General features: G+C 38.2%; 1 protein-coding gene across 1 annotated transcript; it reads left to right on the top strand.

Annotated features, from left to right (window-relative positions):
* The first annotated feature begins 200 nt into the window (after positions 1–200).
* LOC145781357 (uncharacterized) lies at positions 201–25,752 on the top strand. Its single transcript, XM_082593141.1, has 6 exons — positions 201–493; positions 11,037–11,148; positions 15,352–15,608; positions 17,074–17,191; positions 22,163–22,396; positions 25,178–25,752. Exons 1-5 carry the CDS (start codon positions 295–297, stop codon positions 22,296–22,298), a joined length of 822 nt encoding a protein of 273 aa, XP_082449267.1. The 5' UTR covers positions 201–294; the 3' UTR covers positions 22,299–22,396; positions 25,178–25,752.

The raw sequence follows: 25,752 nt of genomic DNA, 5'->3' as shown, positions 1-25,752 counted from the left end.
TTGCAACGTTTACAAATTTTGCTCCTGGTATGTTCGATGGATCACTTTCCCAGAGAACAAAATCCGTCATTTTTACATTGATTCAACCGTTTTTCAACGTCTGCAGACGTTGAATCAATGTAAAAATGACAGACTTTGTTGTCTGGGCTATGAGTGATGATTGTTGCAACATGTCTTCCTCATTGTTATTAATCTTGTTGACTGTTGCCTGCTGTTGAATCTTATTTGTTGTAGAATTTGCTGCGTGTTTAATAAAGGACAAAATTTTAAAACCAATAAGTGCTCGTGAATAGAATGTTGCGCTTTTTATTTTTGTTTGTGTTTTTGCTTGAGTACACTGAATGTCTGCAATGCCAGAGTGGTGTTCAGTTTTCAATTAAAGTGCCTGGATCAGGTCCGGTTTCCAGTAAGCTTTCTACGACCACCTGCACTGGCTATGGAACTCAATGTCTTCGTGTCGAATTTGAAGCCACCATACAAGGAACATTAACAGGTATGAAAAGTTTAATACTAGCATCACCGGATTTTTCAACCTTTCTAAACGACCACATAGCTTTGTTTTATAGACCATAGTAATATTTAAAAAATCTTCTTTTTTTTTCTTCCATATAATTTTTGATTACCCTTGACCAGAGGTGTACAGTAGAGCAGGCTACTTTTAAAATACCAGCCTTTGTAGTAGTGTGAAAAAAATATTTGAATCATCGTCTTTTTCATTGTATTTAGATGCTATAAGTATCTGCTTTACGTGGATCCCTTGTGGACTTTACGCCCATTCAAGGTTAAAAAGTGTCGCAAACCCCCCTTTTTTACTTTGTAGTAGGGTTGTTAAAAACAAACATATTTCGCTTCGAGGCATAATTTATTGTTTTCGAAATAATTCTTGTAGTCTCAAAATGCAGAAAGCATAAAAATTTACAATTTGATGTGATTTTGCACCAAGTTTTTTTTTTTAGTTTGAAAACGATGAGCAAAATGAAGAAGCACAAATTATACCTATTTGGTGTAACGATTCAGAAGTTTTCGCTATCCACAACTTACCAAGGTTGCTAAAATATTTAGCCTACTTATCAATTTCCAGATGTAGCCTACTTTAAATTTACCAAAACATCAATTGAAGAATTTAAGCCATTCGACAATGTCCAATAAAAAATATTTAGTTCATTGGAAAGTGTCGGTTTCTTAATTTACTACAAGTTCTATGACGTTTGCTCATTTTCTTGTGAATGCAGCGTTGGGCAATTTGCTCCACCAAAGATGCTTGATGCATAAGTTGAAAATCAAGCAACGCAATATTTTTAAAGTTGAGTTAGGCACTCTGACTCTACCGTTTTTAATGCAAAGTATTATTTTAAAATTAATTGTGTTCGGAAAATAATTGTTAGTCTGATTTGTCGTTGTTATAAAATGATGCTTTTTAACAAAATTGACGGAAGAAAATTGGAAATCGCTGTAACTTCATTTTATGACCATAGAAAATCCTGGACTGATGCATCGTTCCTGTACCTTCTCCCATCATTATACTCGTGCTCACTGGATTTCAAGACAAAAAAACATAAAAAATGTAGGCTATTCGAAAAGAGCACCATTTCGCAACTAACAACATTAGTAACCCGAGAGCATACTAGCGAACTATGGCTAGTGGCTACCTGCGGCACCTATCTCTAAGTACAGCCATGAAGCAAACAAATGTAAAAACATTAGAATTCGTTTCCAACGATGGCAAAGCTAACACAGGTTTTGTTTGCTCTTTCAACTTATCACAAAAGAGCGTTCGTGGTCTGCCGCAGGTTGTATTGTCCCAGACAGCAAATTAACCGTTTTTTACATTAATTCAACGTCTGCAGACGTTATATCAATGTAAAAAACGGTTGATTTGCTATCTGGGGTAGTACTAAAGTGTGCAATGTCAAACTTCACGTGGTTTCTGACATGCTCTTTTTCAAAGCAGCCATTAAAAAGTTTAGTCCATGACTCGTTATGTTTCCATTGGGAAAGCAAACAAATTTTTATAAAATTTTGAACCAGACTAATTGAATTTTGGTAGGTTATTATGTGTGGGCTACGTATTAACGGAGACTGTGCTATTTTTTGCTTTTGGAAAACCACTCACTGAGCATTTGATAAAATGTCGTTCTCGTATCGGGATGCCCTGAAGTTATGAAAGGGAGGTTGGATAAAAACATAATGGTGTTTTGTGCGCAATGTGTCCATATACTGTAGGCCTATAACGAAACTTAATTCCACAACTGTTTGTTTGAATAACTCCTCTTTGATTTACTACGGTTTGTAAAAAAATAGGTTCGATTTCAACAGATCTTGTACTTGATCAATAGGTAACTCAGGTAACAGCGGAAAAAAGCTTACGCCATTTACTACAAAGATGCGGGGTTGGCATCAAGTATTGCATATTATTATAGGCATCATAGGGATGTTAATTTGTTAACGTAGATAATAAAAACAGGATATGGTATCATATTTTTGCACATGGCACTGTAATATTTGAGTCGTCTTCAATAACAATATCTTGTTAGCTGCACAGCAGGTGTTATCTTGTTTGTGGAATAATTTTCCAAGAACAAGATTATGATATCTTGCGTTTAATCAAAGTTATTGCTGAAGGTCCATTGTACACTCTGACCTCAAAGCCAATTTTAATCTACACCCAGTTGTCTCAAATTAATCAGAATAACTGACGCAAGCGTGCTCCAGTCACGTCTAATACTGCAGCACATTGTAAAAAGCTCACGCACGCATGGGTCTTCAAAAATTAATTGATATTATAAGTAATTATATTTACTAAATTTTATTTTATTTTACTACTTTTATACGATAACTCTAGCTATTGTGCACGATTTGGATACGGTTCAAGTTTTAGCAATTAAAGCTACGGTAGTTTAATTCTAATGCCGTAAAAACCTTAAATTCTTTTGAAATTTGCCTGGTCACCAATCTTCAGCCAGCAACAAAAGCATGTTACTTTGTTGCGATATCAAGACGTTCTGCGTGTTATTCCCTTTTTCGGGGGAGATTCTATGGTTTACTTTCAAAAATAGTTGAAAGGTTCATAGCTTTATTTACTTGGTGATGTTCCGCATAGCGTTTCAGCTACTGTTTCGGCAACAAATTGTCAGTCGGCGTCTCTACATAGGCCAAGCATTCAGCTATAAATAAATGACGATTACATTGTAAAAGACATGCACAGACCGACTTCGATTTGCTGCCATCACTAAATTCTTGCTTTTTCTTTGATCAACATTCAATAATATCAACTAATTTAGTTTCATTGCATTGTATTGGCAAAAACAAAATGCTTTTCTTGCGTGGATTTTACGTTTTAAACTTCATGCAATGCAATCAAAATCGTGTAAAGCCACACTGCAGAAGAATAACACAGTCTTTCACTTCTTTTAATGTTGTTTTTGAAGGAAGTGCTAGATTCGTGCTAAATGCTCAGTGTGATACCAAGCTTTGTTACATTGAAACAAATCAAAATTGCCGGTAAATTGGTTGTTTTGAAGCATTTGTTTTACGTAGCTATTGCCTTGAAGGCATGATGCAACCAGCCAACCAAATCACTCTTCCATTCACTCTACAGAGGGTCGAATCACACCGAATCAAATTTTGATAAATGTTTCCAATCAGGCAACTCTTTTTTCACTGAGCTCAGAGCAAACGCCCAAAAGTGTAAAAGGTTGTCACGGTAGCTTTGTACCTGCGCTTCACTTTTGGAGGTAAAAACAAGATGCTCAAAAAACTCCAAAAAAAAGTAAAATATGATGGCGCAAAACACCTAGATTCCCGCTTTATTTTTTCAGATTGTTCAAACTCTTATATATGGCAGTCGTTCGGAACGAAGATGGCAGGTTAAAAAATCACATCATTTGCAAGCCCTCTTATGGCTAAAAAGCACGATGCGTGACTGGCCGGTGCGACCTTAACAATAACATGGAAAGCCTGCCTTTGGTGATGATGAAAAATTCCCACGGTTTTATCTATTGCGACACTTTTTCTTTTGGTTGGTGATGGGCATTTCTTGATACTTGGAGACGGTCTCGTGCACATGAGCCACGCATCTTTATCTTCTTTAAGGTTAATCCAATGTCAAATGTGTGAGTTGCATAATTTCAGTGATTTCTTCAGGGTGGTAAGGTGATCTTGGGGAGTATATGATTGTCCATCCTGGAAACATAGCCGATCCAATGTCGTTGTCTTTTTAACAGAAATGATTCAATACTAGAGATTGATGCCTGTTGGAGGACTTCAGTGTCTCGGACATGTTTGCTCCGGTGAATGTTCAGAATAAATCTGAGGCAACGCTAGTGAAAACGTTCCAGGAGTCGTACATGCTGGCGATATAGTACCTAGCATTCTGATCCATAAAGGAGAGATGTTAAAACAACTGCCTCTTATACCATGATGTTTGTTTCCTTTTGTATGTCATGATTGTTCCAAACTCGTTTGTGAAGCCTGCGGAAGGCAGAATTTGCTTTGGCCTGTCTGCACTTTATTTCCTTGTCAATCTTAGCATATGAAGATATGGTGTATCCTTGGTATGAAAACGTCTGCACTACATTGAGCTCTGATTGGTCGACAAAGATATGAGGATGGAAAAATACTTCCGCAGGTGTAGGCTGATGTAGCACTTCTGTCTTTTTTAGGCTAATCACTCACCCGAACATTTTGGCAGCTTCTGCAAAACAAGAAGTAAGCGTTGCAGTGCTTTCTCTGTGTGGGCAAACAAGGTTGCATCATCAGCAAACAGCAGTTCATGCATTGGCTGTGTTTGTATTTTTGTACGTGCTCCAAAACGCCGAAGGTCAAACAGAGAGCCATTAGTACGGTAACGTATGTAGATACCATCCTTATCAGAAAGATCTTTAACAGTTTCTTGAAGCATTACAGTTCAAGATGCTAAATAGTGTTGGTGCTAAACGCAACCTTATTTTTCAAACTCTCATGTAGTAGGCTACAAAGGAAATGAAGGGTTGTAACACCAAACATCTAAATTCTAAAGGATGGGCCCACGATACAGGAAAAGAATCCACAGAGGATACAAACTAATATGCATAAATATTCTGATACTAAAATACGATATTTTTTTATTCTTTCATATAGTTCATTTTCATTTAATTTTAATCTTATTAACTTAAGTTTTGTAAAGCTTTTCTTGTGGCTTGATTATAAAAAAGCATGAAAGAAAAAATAAATAAACGACATTTAGTTAACCTTCCAGCACATCCAGCGCCCCAACGTTTCTTTGGCATATCATAGCTTACTGCTGCTTTGTAGCCTACTAGTGGGTTGAACCAAAAGGATTTCTTACTCAAAAAATATTCACAACATCCAATGGCAAGTTACGTCACTGTTGATGATATGTAAAACTTGCTAAGCAACTAGCCTACCCCAGAGAACCGGTAGCATCAGGCTAAGAGGTTGTTTGTATCTACATTTGTGAAGTAAACAACGATCCTATGCGGCTAAAAGCGAAAGTCAATTTATTGCAATTATTATAACGTTTCCCACTTACTATAGATGTCGTCAACATTTACTTTCGCACCCCAATCATCATCATCCTAGTTTTTCTGCTATTCATTTATTCAAATGCCTTGTGATCTACAACTTCTGCATGATCCTATGACATAGACTCTATGAATACTTAAAAAAAAAGAATCAAAAGATGTGCTCAATATAATATTGATGGAAGATTAAAACAAAAGATGGAAGAAACTTTGTGATCTCATGCTTTGTTGGTTGGCATGTCACGCTTGAGGTACAAAAAATCCGCTAAATAATTAATTCGTTTTGAAAGCGGACCTTCTATTTGTGGTTTACCAAACTTATAAGGGCAAAACGGTAGCCTAATGCTGTGTTTTAATCCACACTAACTTTTCACGCGAGTCAGTTCAATTTGATACAGCCAAAAATCGATATTCAATTTGCTGGGATCAGGGTTGTGCAAAAGTGTAAGCATGAAGGACCGCATTAAAGTTTGAAGAAAAAATTAGGAGCAGCAAATGGAGAAATTCGTTGACTTCAAAGGACTGAGTTTGCTGTTTAAACCAAAGTATTTTTGATGCGTGCGACTGTAAAAAACTACTCTTAAAATATCATAATCGCACATTCTTTTATACTGTAATCTTCCTGTCCTGAAAAGCTTTCTCATGTTTAATAGTATAATCAGGTTTAGCATATTTTATGATGGTTTTCCTTTACTTGGAATAATTGCTCTTTAATTCTTTCAAAAGTACTTTCCTGGATGTTCTGTGGTGAGTCTTATTACTTCCGATTTTGAAAATTTCATTATCAGATCACCGCTTCAATGCGTGATGGAAATCTACAGGTAAATCAGCATCAGGCATTGCAGAGTGCAAAAACAGTGTTGCAGAACGCGTTTTCGAATACTAAATTTTCATCAGTGCACCTACGTGTATGAACGCAATAACAACGGTTAAATTTAAACTTAATACAATACATTACAAAGATTATAAGGACATATTCTAATTAATTGGATACGCTACTATGTTACATTGTAAACCAGCTCAGTGGCCGAGTGGTTTCGCCTTCGGCTCTGGTGCTGGTAGATCTGAGATCGCTTCCAGGTCGGGTCAAACCGAAGACTTTAAAAACGGTACCGATTGTGTTCTATCCTGCATAGCGCAGTGAGAATGAGTCGGGTAATAATGTGATAACATCGTAAACCTGATACAAATTAAAAATGAGCCCTGTCGCTAAAAGACTTTAGCTGTTGTAGAGCGACAATAAATAAAACCATAATATTATTATTATTATGTTACATTGTATTATAATCACTGAAATCATATTGAATTGATATTAATAACTAAGTACTGTAAATTAGTATACTTCGGTAGATGTTCATGTAATGTTCAAAGCAAAAACAGCACTTTCCGGAGGTTCTGTGGTGAGTCTTATTACTTCCGATTTTTTCGTCAGAAGATTTTTTTCTTCTTAATGTTGTAGCCCAGTGGTATACTTCCGGTATACTTCAATTGTGATGGCTGTTTTTGCTTTGAACATTAAGTCTGTTTTAACAAAAAAAACTTAAGCGAGTAATGTCGGTCTGGAATTGCATGCGGGAAGTGATTTTCTGATGTCTCTGGATTTATTAATATTCAATTGAACTCTGAGAATATGTCCTTATAATCTTTGTAATGTATTGTATTGAGTTTAAATTTAACCGTTGTTATTGCGTTCATAAACGTAGTTGCACTGATGAGAATTTAATATTCGAAAACGCGTTCTGCAACACTGTTTTTGCACTCTGCAATGCCTGATGCTGATTTACCAGAGGTGGGCACCCGCTACTTTTAAAGTAGCGCGCTACCCGCTACCGCTACTTGGACCAAAATAGCGCGCGCTACCGCTACCCGCTACCAATTTACAACAGTAGCGCGCTACTCGCTACCGCTACTCGGACCAAAGTAGCGCGCGCTACCGCTACTTCTTCCGCTACTTTTGTCCAAAATGACAGTAGGAAACATTTTTCAAGTCCCGAGTGACTCAAAAGTGACCTTGAAAACGAATGTCATCATTCGTTTACACTGTCATTTTAACGTCGTTATAGAAAACACATTCTAAGGGAAATTTATTGTTACGCATCTTTCAAAAACACGAGCATTTTAAAATGAGAGTCATTAAGTCCTGCCCGCTTTGGCTTTAAAGGGATACTAAAGGAAAAACCTGACTTGGTGATTTTCCACGTTCTTTGTGTTTAACATGCTACCATAAAACGATTTTCAATAAAATTTTGCCCCATTGCGGTCTGACCATCATTGCGCGCGTGCTTTTGTCAGAGCTTTCAAAATCAGAATGGGCCTGAGCAGCGAAGCGTACGACTGTACAGTCTACGTAACAAAAGACGAGCAATCAGCTGATCACGCAACAGTTGTTACTGCCGGCGATTTAACTGTAGGGTATGTGTGTATGTACATCAAACCAACATATTTCAACGTCAAAACATCAGACAGTTTGCTCAAAACCTCACATCTGATGTTAAAACATCAGATGTTGTAACGTGGCTTTTGTTATTGCTGTCTTTTGTGACGTATTCTCGAGCTGTGTTTGCACTTTTTGGTCATTTTGAAAAATAAATGAAAATAAATGAAACATTGGACTTTGGGCCTTGCCAGCGCCATTGAAAACAAATTTTTTTCGATAATTTTTTTTGAAGTGTATTCTTGAATGTTCAGTTTACGTATTTTAATGCTTAATTCGCGTTTGAAAATTTCATTTAGCACATCTTTTCCAACAGAGAAAAGTTTGTCCACCGCAGCACTGGAAGGAATGGGGTGTTGTATTTAATGAGCAGATGTTTTAACTCGGTATTCGAAAAGCTCAAGGACTTGCTTCTGTCCGAAAAAAAGGCGTCCACAATTGCTGTTTCCTTCTGCACCGACGTTTCATGGGATGGCGCCAATACAGCAAAAAAATTCATTCTCGGAGTCGTGACTGGTGTTGGTGTCACTCTTCTCGGTATCAACCTGGCTTGATGTCTCGCGCAACAGTCGAATTACATCTGTCTTGACTTTTTCTCGCATTGCGTCAGCATCATCCGTGGAAACGTAGGCTAGTGCATAAATAGTAGCCACGACGTCTTGAAGGAGGGATGACGACATGATGCGGTAACGTATTTCATTTCGTTGAATCGTTTCTTCACCCCTTCAAGGACTTTCACTCTCAACTCCTCACAGGTCACAAAATCACTGATCTCGTCAACTTCTTCGCGCAAATTGTAATGATTGGAAGCAAGACTCGGTAATACGCTTTGGACTTGCCGATCACACGGAGATATTCGCCGAAAAAGTTGACTTCAGCTAGAAATAAATGAGCTGTTTAGAAATAAGATAAACTATGTTGTAACTTCTAAGTTTTAAGCACAACAAAATTGCCCTGTAATGATTTCTTTTAACAAAAACCATCGTGTAAGAAAATTTTATCAGCAACAAATATCTTAGCTAACCATTTGTCAACAGGTTTACTTTAACCAATACTATAAAACCTTATTTTTGGACATCTTGGCATAGGTGATGACTGATGAGGCAATGCTCACTACATGTAGTCTATACGGTATTCTATAAACCATATACAGCTTTACTTCGGCTATTATTAAAGTGAAAATGAACAGTATCAATTTCATACCTTGATCGCAGGATCGCAGCTCCACACCAGAAAACGAGATTCCCAAAAGATCGAAACTTTGCAACTAAACCGATTATATAGGCTATATAATATAACTGCTTGACCACGCCAGCGTTGCGTAAAAAACGAGTATTGTTTTCACTTTAAATTAAAAAGTAGCGGGTAGCGGGAGTACGACTGATAAAAAGTAGCGCCTATCCCGCTACCGCTACTTTGGAAAAAAAATAGCGCCGCTCCTGCAGCCGCTACTCCAACTAAAAAGTAGCGCCGCTACCGCTACTTTTACCGAAAAAGTAGCGCCGCTACAAAAGTAGCGCGCTACTTCCCACCTCTGAGATTTACTTGTAGATTTCAATCACGCCTTGAAGCGGTGATCTGATCATGAAATTTTTAACGGTTCGAGAAAAAGTTTTCTCTGCTTATAAAACGTTGAATGGTAGTTTTATCAAATATTTCTGAAAACTTCCTTGGTTTCGTATTATCTAATTTTACATTGTATACAGTATGACAAAAATATTGCCCTTAATGATGTAGCAAAAATAATCGTGTACAAAATTTTTATTAAAGCTAAACAACTATGATCCAAGCTAAACATTTGAAGACAGATAAAAAATGAATATATATGAGAAATAGGTTGCGGCACCCTAGTGTAATTCTTTGTTCACCTCGGCAGACTATATAAGTGACCTCCCATGCACTATATCGCAACAGTATGGCTATGCGGATGATCTAGCTCTTCTATATGCTCACAGGAACTGGCATGAGGTGGAAAGAAAACTTTAAACTGACTTGAAACTGGTGGCTGACTATCTGGACAAGTGGAGGCTCAAACTGAATGCGTCGAAAACAACAATCTCTGCTTTCCATCTGCCAACTTTGGCTGGCATTGCTCCTTCTCATGTCCGTAGGGAAGAAGCCTCTTACAAACTGGCTCTACATGCGAGACTCGATCCTCAACACCTTCTCCACAGTCACTCCCAAACAAATGGACCAGTCAGACCTCAACGCCTATCATCAAGGCGCCCATTCCATCGATACGCTATACAACTTGTGGATAAGAACTTCAGCTGCATGGAAACATGGGCCCAAGAATGGAACGAGCTGCCACATATCCCTCCCCAGTTTTCAGTTATGCCAGCACTCTCCATCCCTCCTGGAGCAGACCTCTCAAGAAAGGCATGGGTCACATTGAACAGGATCAGATGTGACGTTGGCTGTACTGGAGCTAATCTGTTTAGGTGGGGGTTGCATAATTCGCCGATATGTGTCTGCGGGGCGGTAGAACAAACAATGCAACACATACTCCACGAATGTTCCATCTTACGACCCCCAAGTGGAATCACTGGTATTCGACAACTGGACCCAACTACCGTATCTTGGCTGCACGAGGAGGCATTGCCAATCTAAGCTGCTACAAGTCAAACGAGAGAAGAAGAACCTCGGCAGACAATTAATATTTCACCTTTGCAACTCCTGTTTTTCGCTGTTTTTTTTCGTCAACCTTCGTAGAGAAATTTCTTGCAACAAAAAACTCACAATTGAGAACTTTTTTTCAAATTATATTTCACTTAAAGCAAGCAGCTAAAATTAATTAAATAGTGTATGGTTGTTCAAAACTTGAATTAGATTCCTTATTTTATTTTGACACAAGAACTTTGGTTCAAACTTTCTTTGGATTCAAATAATAAATATTGTGGTAATTGTATTTCGTTTTTTTTTTTTTCTAAACCACTTTCCCCTTGAAGGGATTTTATTTCGCTTTTTGCCATCAAATTTGTCTGGTTTGAAAGACCCAGGCAAAAGACAAAGTTGTCATCTTGTAGAATACAACAATCAATTTAAAGCTGTATTTTTTGCACGGTTATCTTCTGTTTCAGTGCCCTATGTCGTTGGCCAATGTGTCCCATATGGCAGATGCTCTGCTGTCACATGCAATGAGATCACATCACGAATCCAACAACAACTCACTCAGGTTTCTTCCACGATTAAGTAAGTTAAATCTTTATGTATTCAAAATTATTTATTCATCATAATGTTGTTTCGTAATCGTATGACGCAACTAGTCCAAGCAGTTTTTATTTAGTCTATCCATAAGGATGTTGTTGTATTGGTGGGCTGTGAGGTATCCAGTCTAGATATGATGACTGAGGTATCCAGTCATCAGATAAAAGCAAAAATTGGCGTATTCCAACTTACATATGTGACGTCAGGAAAGAAGCTTGCAAGAGGCAGAAGCTTGGTTACTGGCCATTCCAATATGAGATAGTCTGTGGACTGATTTGGGACATTGCATTTTGGGCAGTTTGGTTGAGTTGTCATTCCCCATCGGTAAAGGTTGTCATTTGTTTTAGTTTGTTTTGATCTTATGCGGTTTGCAGTGAACCATAATTTTCTGGTAGCCTCGTCAAAGTCTGGGAGAGCTTTTGTTGGATCTTTCATTAATTTTCCACGAGGAAAAATTTTGTTGTTTAAGAAGTTCTGCCACTCCATTATAATATTAACCCTTTGAAGGTTGGGGGGGGCTGTCAATTCAACTTTTTTGTATCAACAGTTGTATCTCTAAAACCACTGAGGCTGCGACTACGAGATTTCTTGACTTTTCCCAACTTTCATTCACCTCTATTGAGCTGAAATTTTGAGCGAATAAACGTTATAAATTGAGAGATATAAGGCATTTCTCAGCACATCCTCTGGAATATTTTATATTCTATTGTTCAAAATTTTCCCACCAGCTGGATGAAAGTAATTAATTTGGCCCATGTCTCGTTAATCCTAACTGTTTATGTAAAATTATGTAAAAAAATTTTAATCACAGCATTGCAATGCATGTTCTTCATTACTCTACCAAAAAATAATGTGTAAACTCACGCTACAATTACAGCCATAAGTCACCTCAACATTTCAACGTACATGAGCAGTTATAAAATTCACATAGTTTTAATTTTCGGATATGCTCAGCGTGAATAATTTTACAAAGTAAATGCCAAATTTTGAAACCGTGCTTTAAAAGATAACAGATATATCACTCCTAAAGCATAAGAAGAATCTACAGCCCCCCCCCCCCCAAAAAAAAAAACTGAGCAAGACTCCAGGAGCCCAACCTTTTAAGAGTTAATCGAGGGTGGATTGGTTTTGTAGAAAGGGCGTCTTGATTTAAATCGCGAAGCTTTTGATGCTTAGTCAATTTGTTGAACTACTGGAAGATTTTCTAATGAGTTGAGAATTCGTGGGGGGAAATATGAAGTTGCTGCGCTAATCTTCGGATGTGTGGTGGAGGAATATTGCACATTGTTGGTAACCATTGTGTGGTACATTTTCAGTGTTCCAGCGATCAGACGCATTGTGGTTCTCAACTGTACATCAACTTTGCTTGCATGGACTGACTGTGCCCAGGCAGGTGCACAATATTCAGCAACAGAGTAGTATATTACCAGAGTTAAAGTGCGTAGTGCTTGTTAATCGGCATCCCATCATCATAATGGACTGTATAAGTGGTTGTAATGAACCAAACAGCAATGATTTGCTTTATGAGCCAAGACAATAAATTTCGAGGTGGTTCTCAATACCCTAATGGAATTCCCCCAGTATCGACATCGCAGAGAAGTGAAAAAATGTTGACGTAAAACGAATCGATACAACCTGGTTTGCTGATAGTGGTTTGCAGATGGCACTGATGTACTGATGTAGATTATTATGATGTCATCACACTCTAAGAGAGTAAGATTTACCATATTTTAACTATAGGTTATATTTCTTTGCAAAAAAAAAACGTTATTTTTGTGTGTTTTTATGACAGCTTTAATCGACAAGTGAATTTTTCTAACGAATTTAAGACTTCCTGGTAACTGATTTTCTGATGTACAGCGACCTGTTTCCCTGTTTTCTATCAGTGCTTTTATTGGAAACAGGACAGCAACTTAAATGTTGTACACAAATTTACCCATCAAGTATGTCGAAAAATGCAAAGAGTCCTGAAACTTTTGTCAATGGCTGTACTTTTGTAAGCAGCCTGCAGGGAATCATAGCTTAGTGCGCCATGTTCTGTCTCGTTCAAAGGCGTTCGTGCTCAGCTTTGCACCGCTTGGCTTCCTCTGTTTACAAACTCTAGAGACCGGTTTGAATAACATTACAACAGATTAAGATTGGGCATTAGCAATTTTAATGCTTGCTTGATACGTTGGGACATGAAGGGTGTCGGAATGCTGGGTGTCGGAATCGCTGGGTGTCGGAATCGTGTAAGTTTAAAAGGAAGGTTGAACCCTAAAATGTTTGGACTTCTTATTTTTGGATGACCATGAATTGTTTGAATGATGATCAATAGCTTTCAGCAAAGGCATCGTCATAAACGGATGCCGTTTTGCTGAATTCAGTCTGCTTAGGTTACGTAGCGGATAATCGCTTTGCAATCATGGATGGAAGTCATGGATGGAAATCATGGATGTAACACGGGTCGGTTGTAACACTCTAAAATGCGCCACCCACAGACAAACTGGAATCACGTGATTAACATAGCGCATGCGCCTTTCAGTTCATTTCCGCCATTGAAAGTTTGAGCAGGCTTCCTGAAGTACAAACGAAGTTGTGGACAAAAACATTTATTTCAGTTAATAAAGTAACTTTTTTTACTTATTTAGTTTTTGTTAGTGTTGTTCAACCATTTAACTTAAAAATTTGTAAAGCACACAGTCTGATTAAGCATTAATTATAGTTTATTGGTGCATACTTTATGAACTAGTCAGTTGACTGGGCAAGTGGTGAACGAAGGTAATTACTGACTGCCATGGGCCTGGGCCGGTTGTAACAAATTGACTGGGGTTGGTTGTAACATTTGAAATGTGTTACATCTGACCCCGAGCAAAACAGTATAATGTATTAAATTTATAAATGTTTCAGCCTAATTCTAATTTTAATCCTGAAGAACTTCGTCCATTGCCAAAAGCACCACCAAGACAAATAGTTGGATCCTAACAAAAAAAGATGCAAGCAGAAATTTTAACGGATGCGCCAGCCAAGAAAGCAATAGGAGAAGCGGAGAGACATAACCCTGCTAAAGCTAAATGAAAAATAATGCTGCCCAAAAAGTCGACAAAAAGAAAACAAAATAACACCCCAAGAAAAAGCGAGCCACGCTAACTGATTCTTCGGATGACGAAGAAAATTACTATTTGGTTTGTATGGAACATTTCAAACGAGCTTTGGATTCAATGTGTCGTCTGTCACTTGTGGGCCCACAGAGCGTGCACCCCCGACATGAATTATTCGTATTTATGTCATAACTGCGACTCGGATGATGAAAACTAATTTGCTAGATAACTATGGTAACCGTACCTTGCGATGTTGTCTCATGTGCATAATGAAGATATTATTTTTGCTGCTTTTTTGGTTTACCTTCGAGTTGCTCAAGTTGTTGGCAGTAGCCTATACTAAAAACCACCAATTTCGTTTAGGCCGGTTTAGTAATCCATGCCCATCCAAGCCTGCGGTTTCAGCTGTAGGCTAATTGAACTTAACAGTAATCGAAATTTGTTTAATAGTAGTAATCCTGTCCTTTTGCACCTCCTGGTTACACCCGCTCTGAGACCTACAGCCTTATAGTAACCCAATTGGTCTATCGTAGGCTAATACTTTCTGTTACACTTGAGTTTAACATTTCGTTGAAGTATAACAATAAAAATGCATTTCCAATGCGTTTATGCGGTTGTTTTCGTTTGTTACAATTCGCCCCTTCAAGTGTTACTACCGACCCGAGCACGGGGCGGGTTGTAAGACTTTTTTCATCGTTTTTGAAAGGTCATAACTTTAGCTGTGGACAAGATATTTTTATAGAACCTGTGGCAACTTATTGCCAAAAGATTGTATTTTTATATGGCGAAAGTTTTATTTCATTCGTTCGAAAGTTAAACAAGCCATCAGGATTAGATAATATGTCAATATTGTTACAACACGCCCCGGTCTCCCCTATCAAATTTAATAGAGCAAGGAAATCATAGAATGGTGACCAGGCAAATTTCAAAAGAATTTAAGATTTTTACAATTTAGAACTAAACTAGCTTTCATTGCGGAAACTTGAACCCTATTCAAATCGTGCGATACAATAGAATTTTAAATAATTTTTTTAAATACTATTTTAAATACAATTAAAAATACAAATAAACAGCCTCATTCAATTTTCAACAACACATTTTGTTTCAGTTCCTGCAATACCTATTGTTGCTCTACAAATAACTGCAATGCGCCCAATGGAGGCATAGCTCCCCCTCCAGTTGTCACACCTTCGACTACATTGCCGATGGTCCCGGGTACTCGAAGGTGCCAGAGTGGCGTTCAGTTTTTTATTAACGTTCCCGGTGGAGGACCCGTCCAAAGCCAGCTTACGACTGTTGACTGTTCTGGTGTGGGAAATCAGTGTCTCAGGGTGGACTTCACAGCAAGTATTTCTGGAATCACAGGTATTTGTTGGCTGCAGAAAAGTGAACTAAAATTTATGCCTTTCAAAGTGGCTTTAATGCCTCACTAACATCCCAATTAAAAGAGTGTGCTCAGTTTTCCGCGACGAATATGTTTTCTTAGGGTGCGTTTTAATGAAGGAACACTGCTTATCCAATTAGCGGAAATTTGAACCAATCCCTTGAAGTACTGTAATAGTTATTTATAGGCTTAAGGGAAAAAGCAAATATTTGATGAAAATTTGCTTTCGCTTTTCATGTTTCTTATTTCAAGTTGGGGAACGTTGCGACATGTCACACAAAGCCAGCGAGTGTTCTTGATTGCAGTGCGCACTTGAGCATATCTAGGATCAACAATTCGATTGGTGATAATGCCCTCGCCCTCTTGTCATTTAAAATAAGCAGAAACGTTTAGATGGTTTTAACCACAAAATTCCAGCAATTTCTGAAGTGAATGATTAACAACTATTTCTTTAGGTTAAGTTCCGCTTTCAGCAACATATTTCTTTTCATTGTATGTAACAGTATCTATTTAACAACCCACATATTTACCGCGCTTTTGTGTCTGTGGCTTACTTTTTCCAAAAATTATTGCGTTTTCTGTGGGCTACATCTACCTCAGAATTTACACAAGTGTCTTTCTTTGTGCCAAAGTTTTGTAGTAAGATTATCAAAAATCTCTCTTGGTTATTACAATTTTCAACAGCAGATGAGCAGATCTTTTGTGCTTGTATATAACATAGATAAAAAAGGACATACTGTATAAACATCATGTTTTACTCTGAGCCCTTTGAAACAACATACGCAACACAACACAGACAGTTGGAAACGGCAAAAAGTGCTTGCGTTGGCTGAAGAAAAAATGATATTATAACTTTCTCTTACAACCAGGGCTGTGGAGTCGGAGTCGTGGAGTCGTAAGATTTTGGCGTGTCCGAAGTCGGACTCATTAAAAACGGCCAACTCCGACTCCGGCTTGATGAATAAAATTTTGTTTGCAATATATTTTTTCAAAATATTGTAAACATAATTATTTTGTTTGTTGTTTTTCATATTGCGCTTGAAAACTTTACCAGAATGGAAATGTTGGTTCTTGTCAGTTAATTACAAGTTGAGTGAAATTAATTAAAAAAATAAAATAAATAAAAAAAGACAAAAATTCAGAAAAATCTGGCAACCTTCCAAAATCTGGCAACATTGAAGCCGGAGTCTGCTAGTTTCAAACGGAGGAGTCGGAGTCGTGTATTTTTCGCCCGATTCCACAGCTCTAAACTACACTGTCTACACAGTTTAAAAAATGTTACAACATATAATACTTTTTTCAGCTTTTATTATTATTATTTTTCTTCTTCAATTACCTTGCCTGAACCAGGCATCGACGATCTCAGATAAATAAATAAGAAATCATTTTAAATAATACTTCTGTTATTTGTATTTATTAGTTTTTCATAATAGTGTTTTCTTACAGTGCCGTATGTTGTTGGTCAGTGCGTCACAAACGGCCAGTGCTCTGCTCTCACATGCAATCAGATCACATCGCAAATCCGCAACCAACAGCAATTATCTTCTGGTGCTTACACAATTGAGTAAGTTTCGCAGAATAATTGCCTCATTATATTGCTAGAAATAGACTACCCCAAATAGCAAACTCCGTCATTTTTACATTGGTTCAATGTTTGCGTCTGCAGAGGTGCAATTAATGTAAAAATGACTGATTTTGCTCAGGGCCGGATTTAGCTGATGGGGGCCCGGGGCACTTTTAGATCGGGGGGCTCTCGTGCAAAAATTTTTTTTGCGCCTACGGCGCGAAAAATCGTCTCTACGTCTACAGTAGCATCAGTCCAGTACTGCACAGCATTTTGCAGAAACTTTAAAGGCCAAAAGGAAAAAAATAACACAAAATCACATTTTTTCCACATAGGGGGGCCCTTCAAAAGTCGGGGGCCCGGGGCAACTGCCCCTCTGCCCCCCCCCCCCCCCTTAAATCCGGGCCTGATTTTGCTGTCTGAGACGATAGTATCTTGGTAGAACGGATCATTTTTGGATTAGCAAAAAGCTGAAGTTTAAACCGTTAAATACAAATAGAAAGTCGGTTACTTAGTCAAACAACACCAATTTTCCAAACACATTAACAATGAGTTTCGTAGCAAGGCTGGTAAGTAGCCTAGTGAAGTTTGAAGTAGTAGTAATTTTGTATGTAGACTTTACTTTTGAAGATGACACGTTGATGGTGGAAAGTGTGCATTTCTATCAGTAAGAATTATTTTCTGTCAATCCCACCAACAGCGAGCAGTTGCACCGATTACGCACAATGTTGACATGACTGAGAAAAATCGACCTAGATCTACCATTTTCACAATTCATTGTATCATCATCTATTCGGGCGTGCCCGGATGCAACTTTCCAAAAGGTATCATAAAAAATCCTCTTATGTTAAAACTTCGGAAGAACAACGGAAAAACGCAAATCGTATCTAAATCACGTCATTGGTTTGGCATCGGCTGATTTGGCGCAGAGGGTTAGGGCGATGTGGGTTTGATTCTACCACTGCTATTGCTGTTTTTTTCTTGTGTAATTACCAAATAAAGTTCAAAGTATTAAATGTTAAAGTGCCTACCCTACTGATCAGCGCGACTCTGATTGGTCAAATTTCAAAGTAGGGAATTTTTTTTATGGTACCTTTTGGAAAGTTGCCACCCGGATGATAAGAGTTTTACCAGGGAAGTAAGATTAATGTTTTCGTTCTGATTTAAAGCATACAGTATTATTATTTGTTTGATCTGCAATGCAAGTGAAGGTGGTAGTGAAGAAAACACATTTGAAACGGAAATCTAAGACGATTCGCAGATAGTAGGTTTCTAATTCCGGTTGTGTCCATCACGTGATCAACCATTGCCTCCTGCCATGTTGTAACAAAACAGATCTATTAGTACTCACCTTTTGTTAGGCTTTAATAAACTGAGTAAATTAAACAACAGGTTTGGCAACTACTTAAAATCTATTTGTACTACAGAGCTTTTTTCGACGACGTAAAGGCGGCTTCATCAGTAGCCTACTCTTACTGAAATAGAATCTTTCAACAAACTCCGGAACAAACTGTTTAAAAACTTTTCTCTGCGGAACATAAAATAGCATAATGGATAGATGGGATGATACTCCACAGCATTCAACACTTTTTAGCCAATGTATTACAATGTGAGTTCCAAGACAACAAATTCCATCATGTTGACTGATTTTGCTGGTTGGGTTAAAGCAGAGTCACGCACAATCAAGCAGCCACAAGAAAGTATAAGAAAGTATTTGCGGACCCCTGGCCCAACGTAGCCTGCATGAGCAACAACCTTTTGTGCTGCGAAGGGCCACACGATAGCAGAAACACCAGATCAAAGTGATGCTGTTTTCAAATAAGCAAACACTGCCCCAGACAGCAAAATCCGTCATTTCTACATGAAATTTATACATTAAAATGTAGCCTACATTGATCTGTCAGCGTGAGGGAAGGTTTAAAATTTACATTACAGCTTACTGTTTGGTCAACATCAGTATTTACTTTGTAGTCAGGTAGTGCAACACGGTGCTTGACTTGCCAACGCCAACGCATTACAACAGAACATATGGGCGAGCTTTGTCATGGTTGGTTGAGCAAACCCTCTAGAGCTACGGAAGCAAATACCTTTTTCAGTAGCCTACACTGCAGCTTTTAAACTGTAAAAATACGCTGCGTCACAGCATGATAACTGTCCTAAATAAAGTACAGTGCTTACCTAAACTTTAAGACCACCTGTTCTTTTTTTACATTCAGTACGGTAAGTAACGTAGGTTTAGGTTTATGTAGGTTAACGTTAGGTTTATGTAAAATTGCACACACCCTCCCCCCGCGAGGAAAATCTTTTTAAAGAAACCGGTTACCTTCTGTTAAAACATTATTTGATATAGTTTTACTGTAGATATAGGCTAAAAGCACTTTCAAGACGCGCAATTTTAAACTATTTTGTTAAAACTTTATGGGGAAAGCCCCCCACACAGGCACACCCCTCCACTGGGTAGGCTACTTCGGTTTTGTTCACTCGTTGCCGGGCTCGCTGACGTGTGCAATGATACTTACTTGTCTCTCTCCCGAAACTGTTTGCTGACTACGTACCTGCTTGGAATTGTTGTAGCCTATCAAATATTTTCAGATTTTTTAACTCGGCTTTCTGGTAGTGAAAAATATTAACGAGTGTCTGGTAGCCAGGGGCGCCGGAAGCGGGGGGGCAGGGGGGGCGGATGCCCCCCCTGCCCTCAATTTTTCTGAAGATGGAGGGGCAGGTGGGGCAATGGTGCCCTTTTAAAGTCATGTAAGCTACTGCACGTTTTGCAATATAACAATTTCTGCTATTCGCTTTTAGCCTAGTTTCATCTTTCATTTTTGCCTCAAAATAATATTTACGGCACAAAACTTTGCAACACAGTAGGCTACAGGCCTTAAAACTCGTTTTTTTTCCGGCAGCCGTCGTGGCCTACAGGGAGCTCCTTCTCGGCGGCCAAATCTGCGTGCTTGGAGGCCAAAATACAAAATAAAATTAACGATAGCACAAGAAAATAGAATTAAACTTGCAACAATGCTAAAATGATGACTTATAGCGTTGTTGAAGTCTGGGCCTGGGCGAAGTCCTACAATAGAATCGTTGCACCACGCAATAACTGCTTTATCTGGATTGTAATCTAGTAGGCTACTGCGGGACCATCTAACGATACTCGCTTGAGTGTCTCCAATGTGGCTGATTTTAAAGAAGTTCGCCACTCACCTAGAATTCTGTTTAGCAACGAAAAATAACGTTCGACATGTATTGACGGTGACGGCAAGGTAATAAAATAAGCATTTCAATGATGTGAAGGACATTACTAAAAGAATCATGATGTTTGCAAAATATGATCAAAAAATGTTTTTCCCTGGGATGTCAACTAACTTAGTTCTCCTTTTTAACAACGATTCAATGTCCGACAACATCAAATCGACATAAAAACGACAATATTGCCAGCCGATGTAAATTAGCACTTCGGATTAAGACTTTGTGAAAATAAACGTCGGGAATTACAAACAAGATCGACTTACAGCGCTGGTGATCGCAGATGGATATATTCCATCAATACCGTAACAAATATTTCCGCACAATACAACAGTGGTGATTACGACGCGCCGACCTAATTTTGCATCACTCTTTGATACTACATATTTTCGACAGTTAATCCACGATCATTCTATTACGAAATTAAGCAATTGGCTAGAAGAGACCGGCGGCCAAACTTGGCCGATTGAGTAGGTAGCACCGGCGGTGATTCAAGCACTACTTAGCGGCCATGGCCGCAGGCTGCTTTAAGGCTTGACAGTAGGTTACATTATTATAACATAGCATGATGCCCATCTTTGTATACCGGACACTTGTAGGCTATCATTACTCAATACATAGTGAGCTGATAGATTAGCATTGTCGCTATATCTTATCTTAAAACTTGAAAAAAATTGGCCTTTTAGTAAACAAAAGTGCCCTTTTTTCGTAATTTTGCCCCCCCAGTCAAAAGTCGTTCCGGCGCCCCTGCTGGTAGCCTACGGTAAACCCAGAGTGGAAACACTGGCACTGGCGAACCATACTTGTGTGGAGAAAGCTCTACAACAAACTTGAATTTGTCAATATAGTGTGGTATCACTGTTAATTTATCAATTCAGGTAGGAAACACTGGCACTGGCGAACCAAACTTGTGTGGAGAAAGCTTTACAACAAACTTGAATTTGTCAATATAGTGTGGTATCACTGTGATTTTATCAACCCAGATCGGAAACACTGGCACTGGCGAACCACACTTGTGTGGAGAAAGCTCTACAATATATTATACAGCACTTGAATTTAACAATTTAGTGGGGTAGCCTAGGCTACTATCTATTTCTTAATATTTATCCCACTTCGCATTCTTTCGAATCATTGATAAATTCAAAGGAATTTTTTCAATGAATAGTTCAGTGAGAAGTTTTACATTGGAACTATTTGTGGAACTGATATGGGCTGGATTCTTATGTTGGGATTTCTCGGCGAAGCTGAAGACCTAGCTATTTTTAGACAGTGTTATTTACGTTTTAGGTTTGCCATGTTATATGCCGACGATTTAGCGAGTTTAATCCACTTGCTTTTTCTTGGTCTAGTTTTTTTCAAAGCTTTCCTTTGGTTTAGTTTAAACTGTTAAAGGGCGTATATACAGAAATGCAACAATATTTGAATAAATCATGTTTTATTAAATTTAACCTTATTATTTACATCTTTTATAGCCGATGTTTTATCTGTAGCCTATAATTTATACTGTAGGCTATTAATTTACAGTAAGCTATACTACAGTAGAACTCGGTTAATCCGGATTCGATTTGACTGGCGATTCCATCCGAGTTCTACTGTATTTTAAAACTGCACCACTGTTGTTGTTGCGAACACTTCACTTTATTTACAAACGAAACACTGTAGGCTACATAGTTTTTTTGTAAAATAAGCTCACCGTACGGTAACTTATAGCCTACCATTAATTTTTAGGTCATGTTCGACTTATTGCTGCTCGGCGGACAACTGCAATGCCAAGCCAGGAAGTGGACATATAATAGCTTCTAGTTTTTGGATGTTGTTCTTCCATATCCTTGCTGCAACTTTGTTCCTTGTACTGGTCAAATAAACCGGCTTTGTCTAGCATCACCCTGGTCAAATAAACACAAAACTCCGGCTTTGCTAAGTACCGGTATCTCCGAGAATTTTTTTTAAATCAGTGTACATTAGGGTGGGCCGTTTTTGACTTTTTTTCGAAATTCAACAACGGCTAGTCATAAAAAGTGGCACATGCATGAAAAAATTACGTGTGCAAAATTTCATCAGTTTGGGGGTGCATCTTCTGCCCCCGCAGGGGGGTCAAACTTTCAATTTTTCGAAAAAAAGTGGGAGATTTTACTTTCCGTTTTAACCTAATTTTTTTTTATAATTTTTCTTATGGCTAGTTATAAATTGTATGTGGGATGTACCCAGAACTTTCCTATGTAAAGGCATGTTCGAAGCTTAAGGTATACTGCCCCCGCATCGACGACCAAAATGCTGAATTTTCACCAATTTGAGATGCAATTTTGTCATTGCTCAATGAACAAACTTGTCGCAAAAGGGCGAGATGGTACGCTCATTTATGTTCTGTCAATTAACTTTGCATGATGATACGAATGAGGTACATCAGTTCACTTGGTATCGCCACGTTACTCTTGTTGGACCATGTTGCTTTGCTTTGCTGACAAACTTTGCTGACTGGTTTGCTTCGTAGTTACGAACTGAGATAAAAGAGATAAGCAGTAGCAAGTTTGATCAGTTGCAGCTATAAAACGCAACTTATAAATTACAGTGGTCGGTTTGTTCAGATACTTTACTTCAGAATAAAAGCTATATGAACTGCAGGTTCCGTAAATATAGTGTAAACTTACGATAATCTATGAGGCTAGCAGACTAGTTAGGCTTAATATTGCCTTGTGACATAGAAATAATTCATACGAAAAGCATAGGATCTAGTGTGTCAATAGCTAACGGGATTCTTGAATATCTTGGATCCAATAAAATTAGCTACGATAATGTAATGGCAATTGGATGCGATGGAACCGCAGTAAACACAGGTCAAAAAGGCGGCGTGATAAAGCTCCTGGAAGATCATTTCCAAAAGCCGCTTCAATGGTTAATATGCCTACTCCACGGTAATGAATTGCCTCTTAGGCATCTTATAAAAGAACTGGATGGCAATACTAGCGGACCTGATAGCTTCACTGGGCCCATTGGAAAGCAGCTAGCCACTGTCACACAACTAGATGTTGTAAAATATAAAGCAGTTCCGGCACCAGAGATTGAAATTGATGAAAATGACCTCAGCACTGACCAAAAATATCTTCTACACATGCATAGAGCAGTGAAAAGTGGAGGAATATCAATTCATTTCGCATCTAGGAGTCCAGGTATGATGAACCACTCAAAATGGTTGACCACAGCCAATAGAATTATACGTTTGTATGTTGCAGCTAACGTACCATCAGCTGTATTGGTGGAACTTGTGGACTATGGTATTATGAATGTTTACATTCCAGTATGGCTTGCCATTAAAAAAGAAAGCAATTTCACTAATGGCCCAAAACATTTCTTTAAAATTCTACACTCTGCTCAGAAGCTATCGAATAAAGCTCGCAATATCGTCAACAAAGTACTACAGAGGAATGCGTTTTATGCCCATCCTGAAAACATTTTGATTGCAATGATATGTGATACCGAAGAGTATGTAAGGGAACTAGGATGGAGAAGAATTTTCAATTCAAGAATATTATCATCTCACAGCACTCGTCAGCAAAAATTCACCCTGCCAATATTGCAGTTCAGTTCCGAACGTTACTTTGAGATGATAGACTGGCAAAATATTCCAGTTACGGAACCCCCAATGATGCGTGGTGTTGACAGCAGTGTGATAGAAGAGCACATCAAAGCAAAGATGCCTCCCCAACAGTTGTTTCCTATGTTTCCCTCCCACACACAAGCAGTTGAGAGAGCCATTAAACTCGTGACAGATGCCTCATCACATGTGGTGGACAGCATTGAAAGAGATGGGTACATTAAAGCAATATTACAATCAAGGAAAAAAATTCCTCGGTTTCAGTCGAAACAAGATTTTATGATTCATTAGACTTACACCAGCACTAAGTTTGAACAATAATCTGGTGAACTGGTTAAAAGTTCTTCTTGTTTGTTGCATTTTTGACACAATTTCGTTTTTTTTTTGTTAACACAAGTTCTTTTTTATCGTTACATTGCTGTCAAACAAAGTTTACTCCTGTATGTGGTTCTTGTAGTAGTAGCCTATCAAGTGAACGTTTAATTTTGGTTTGTAACTGACAAATTTGTGTAAACAAATCATGATAACAATTCACGTCGAAACTGTACAGTACATTCCATTTACGGAACCAGCAGATCATATTGCTTTTATTCTAAAGTAAATTATAGGTTGCGTTTTATAGCTCTAACTGATCGAGCTTAGGCTACTAACTTATTGCTTTTAATATAAGCAAGACTACGTATTATAGTTTGTCAATTCGTATTATCATGCAAAGTTACTGGACAGAACATAAATGAGCGTAGGCTACTGCGGTAACACCATCTCGCTCTTTAGTGACAAGTTTGTTTATCGAACAATGACAAAATTGCATCTCAAATTGGTGAAAATTCAGCATTTTGGTCGTCGATGCGGGGGCAGTAAACATTAAGCTTCGAACATGCCTTTACATAGGAAAGTTCTGGGTACATCCCACTTACAGTTTATAACTAGCCATAAGAAAAATTATAAAAAAAATTATGTTAAAACGGAAAGTGAAATTTCCCACTTTTTTTCGAAAAATTGAAAGTTTGACCCCCCTGCGGGGGCAGAAGATGCACCCCCAAACTGATGAAATTTTGCACACGTAATTTTTTCATGCATGTGCCACTTTTTATGACTAGCCGTTTTTTAATTTCGAAAAAAAGTCAAAAACGGCCCACCCTAGTGTACATATGTTTTAATTCTTGCAACCCTACCACGACACTTTACTGTGGCCTATTAATTTAGTATTGGCTGTAGGTTACATGGTTTTCTACCCTTATCTCTCGGTAGACCCTTTTTTTGCTGCTGTCAAAGCAGTTGCAAAACCTTTATAATTTTTGATAAGTTTAGACATCATCTTAATTCTGAAGTAGCCTATCACTGTCATGACAAGTTGCCATAAAAAGCTAATGTTTTGTACATGGCTTGGGACAGCAGTTCAGTTCACAACATTCAGTTTTAAACCAGCACAAGTTGAGTGCTTGGTGAAAGGAAAAATACATGGCTAAGCCATAAATCGCAGGCTATAGGCCTACTCTTTCAAACTGCAATGCTGAAAGCTGAGGTCTGTTGTTTCTATTAGGAGAAGTGGATATTTGTGAAGTATAAGCAAGCAACCTGGTATTCCTATAGCCTACTAACTCCTGTTCACGATAACCACCATGAACTGAGGAAGTGAGCAGTTGCCTTCAAGCAATTAAATCTACCGCGCTTTCCTTTCATCATATTGCATGCAATAAAAATGTCACATGAAAATACGACGTAC

The sequence above is a fragment of the Aplidium turbinatum genome, chromosome 12 (assembly GCF_918807975.1).
Source record: "Aplidium turbinatum chromosome 12, kaAplTurb1.1, whole genome shotgun sequence".
Taxonomy (NCBI): Eukaryota; Metazoa; Chordata; class Ascidiacea; order Aplousobranchia; family Polyclinidae; genus Aplidium; species Aplidium turbinatum.
The sequence above is the reverse complement of the archived record's forward strand: the minus strand, read 5'-3'. Positions and strand labels throughout refer to the sequence as shown.